Source organism: Eimeria mitis, genomic scaffold (genome assembly GCF_000499745.2).
Source record: "Eimeria mitis Houghton genomic scaffold, Emh_scaff1420, whole genome shotgun sequence".
In the NCBI taxonomy this organism is placed as follows: Eukaryota; Apicomplexa; class Conoidasida; order Eucoccidiorida; family Eimeriidae; genus Eimeria; species Eimeria mitis.
Genome location: NW_013569153.1, coordinates 7,735 through 10,609, shown reverse-complemented (window position 1 = coordinate 10,609; position 2,875 = coordinate 7,735). Strand labels below are relative to the sequence as shown.

Below are 2,875 nucleotides of genomic sequence, written 5' to 3'. Positions count from 1 at the left end.
AGCAGCATTAGCAGCAGCTGCTGCAGCACCTGCAGCAGCAGCAACTGCAGCAGCAACTACAGCAGCAGCAGCTGCAGCAGCGAAGCAAAACCCCCTTCATGCGTCAGCACCCTCAGCGGGGAGACAGAAAACAAGCCCGAGAAGTCTGAGTCTAAGAGGAGAGATTCTTGTGCTGCTGCAGCTGCCTGCTGCTGCTGCTGCTGCTGCTGCTGCTGCTGCTCCCCTGTGTCTGCATGCATGCCGCCGCACAGCAGCAGCAACGCCTGTCTTCCTGCTGCCCACATCAACAGACACAATCGAGCTGCACTGCAGCAGCAAACCACGAACTTCTCTGCTGCTCAGCGCATGCAACTGCTGCTGCTGCTGCTGCTGCTGCTGCTGCTGTTGCTGCTGCTGCTGCTGCTGCTGCTGCTGGGCGGGATTCCTTGCATGCTTAGTCTCGCGGCGAGGACGGTGAAACGCACCCTGGAACTCTTCATGCTGCTGCTGCTGCTGCTGCTGTTGCTGTTGCTGCTGAGTTGCGCCTGCAGGGTTAAACCACTCCACTGGCGGGGCACCCCATGGGCTGCGTGCGGCGCAGGCAGTCACAGCTGTTGCTGCTGCTGCTGCTGTTTGTGCTGCTACTGCTGCTGCTGCTGTTTGTGCTGCTGCTGCAGCTGCTGCTGCATCTATGGGAGAAGATAAGCGAAAGCCGCAGCAGCAGCAGCAGCAGCAAATTAAAATAGATGTGAGCAGAAACCACCACAGGCAGCAGACACGCATTGGGGGGCAGGCATCATTGGGCTGTACAGGCACATGCTCGATGCAGTGTGTTGCTGCTGGTGCTGGTGCTGCTGCTGCTGCTGCTGCTGCTGCTGCTGGTGTTGGTGTCTGAGAATGCAGAGCTGTTCTGCTGCGGTTGCTGTTGCTGTTGCTGCTGCTACTGCAGCTGCAGTAGCTGCTGCAACTGTTGCTGCAGCTGTTGCTGCAGCTCTTGCTGCTGCTGCTGCTGCTGCTGCTGCTGCTGCTGCTGCTGCTGCTGCTCGCCAGTGGCCCCAGTTAGTGCCGCCGGGTTAAATCTTCTCCTCCTTTAAAATATTTCAAAGAAAATAAAAAATTAAATTTAAATATTTTGCTGCTGAGTTCAGACATTTGATCTGGGCCGCTGCAGCGAGCTGCAGCAGCAGCAGCAGCAGCAGCAGCAGCAGCAGCAGCTGAACTGCAGCAGCAGCTCAACGTTTTGCTGCAGCAGAGTTAAATGGAGTTTTTTATTAAAAATTAATTTAAAAAAGAAAAATATATATATATAAATATAAGAGAATAAACTACACCTGCTGCTGCAGCAGCAACTAAGGTCTGGGGGGCCCCCCTGCCTCGATCGCTGCTGGCTGCTGCGGCTCCTCTTGGGGGCCCCCCCGCCCCTACACTTTCTTTTGTTTTTTTGTTTTATTTTATTTGTTTAAATAATTTAATTTATAACATTTCGGGTGTACATACACCGCAGCAGCAACACGGGTTGCGTCACACAGAGAAGGAGAGACCCTGTCTCTTAGGGGGCCCCAAGCAGCAGCAGCAGCAGCAGCAGCAGCAGCTGGGGGCCCCCTAGGGGCCCTTCTCTGTATTTCTTCTGTCTCCTCTTTTATATGGGGGTAGCTAGCTGCTGTATCTGTTCTTAAGGCATTATAACTGTGCTGCAGCAGCAGTCAACAGCAGCAGCAGCAACAGCAGCAGCAGCAGCAGCAGCAGCAGCAGCCGCAGCAGCAAGAGGGTCCTGCACACCAGAATGAGCAGCAACTGCTGCAGCAGCAGCAGCTGACCTTCAGCAGCAGAAGCTTCAAGGTAAACAAACGCAGAGAAGGGCAGTGGGGGGCCCCTGCTGCTGCCTGCCTGGGGGCCCCCCTTCTTCTCTCTTACACTCATCTGGGGCCCCCGTAGCTGCTGCAGTCAATCGGAACACCTCACACCTCTCTCTCTTTCTTTTTTTTTTTCTCTCTCTCTCTTTCCCTCTCTTTCTCTCTCTTTCTCTCTTTCTTTCTTTCTCTTTCTCTCTCTCTCTGTTTCTCTCTCTTTCTCTTTCTCTCTGTTTCTCTCTCTTTCTCTTTCTCTTTCTTTCTCTTTCTCTCTCTTTCTTTCTTTCTCTCTTTCTTTCTCTCTTTCTTCATTTCTTCAGCTCGCATGCAGCCGAAGCCAAACGCAGCTCCCTCGGGGGCCCCCCCCATATCAGGTCATAAACCTTCGGGGGACCCGGGGGACCCGGGGGCCCCCGCAGAGACCCCTCTGGGGGCCCCTCAAGAGGCCCCCCTTGGGGCCCCCCAGGGGGCCCCTACAGAGGCCCCTGAGGGGGCCCCCGTGGGGCCCCCTCAGGCAGCCCCTGGGGGCCCCCCGTACACCGAGGGCCCCGTAGAAGCCCCTATGGGGGCCCCCCTGGGGGCCCCTACGGGGGACCCTATGGGGGACCCTATGGGGGCCCCCCTGGGGGCCCCTACGGGGGACCCTATGGGGGCCCCTACGGGGGCCCCTACGGGGGACCCTATGGGGGCCCCTACGGGGGACCCCCAGGGGGCCCCTATGGGGGCCCCTATGGGGGCCCCCCTGGGGGCCCCCTTGCCTCGTTTGGTGGTGCGTCCGCGGTGTCGTGGTGAGCTGCTGTACCCTTTTGGCCGTTCTCGCAAAGTGAAGGAATATTTATTTCTGAAAGGAATTCAAAAAGAAAGAAAAACAGCAGCAGATATACAGAGGGGGGCCCTTGTTGAGCCTCAGTCTGAGGGTATGGGGGCCCCTTGGGGGGCCCCCATGGGGGCCCCCATGGGGGCCCCAAAGGATTCTACAGGGGGCCCCCATGAGGGTTCAGATAATATGAAAGAGCAGAGAGAGACAGGAAACGATAGAGCTGCAT

At 57.1% G+C, this 2,875-nt stretch overlaps 2 protein-coding genes across 2 annotated transcripts in view; one reads left to right on the top strand and one right to left on the bottom strand.

The window, feature by feature from the left end:
* Positions 1–1,899, bottom strand: part of EMH_0036630 (uncharacterized protein) — a gene marked incomplete at both ends in the record, with an annotated part of 2,734 nt that extends 835 nt beyond the window's left edge. The window contains 2 exons of the mRNA XM_013495107.1: positions 111–668; positions 1,797–1,899. Coding sequence (XP_013350561.1) covers positions 111–668; positions 1,797–1,899 — 661 coding nt within the window. The remainder of the gene's footprint in view (positions 1–110; positions 669–1,796) is intronic.
* A 255-nt stretch (positions 1,900–2,154) lies between these two features.
* EMH_0036620 (Pex2 / Pex12 amino terminal domain-containing protein, putative) overlaps positions 2,155–2,875 on the top strand; it is a gene marked incomplete at both ends in the record, with an annotated part of 2,927 nt that continues 2,206 nt past the window's right edge. The window contains one exon of the mRNA XM_013495106.1: positions 2,155–2,746. Coding sequence (XP_013350560.1) covers positions 2,155–2,746 — 592 coding nt within the window. The remainder of the gene's footprint in view (positions 2,747–2,875) is intronic.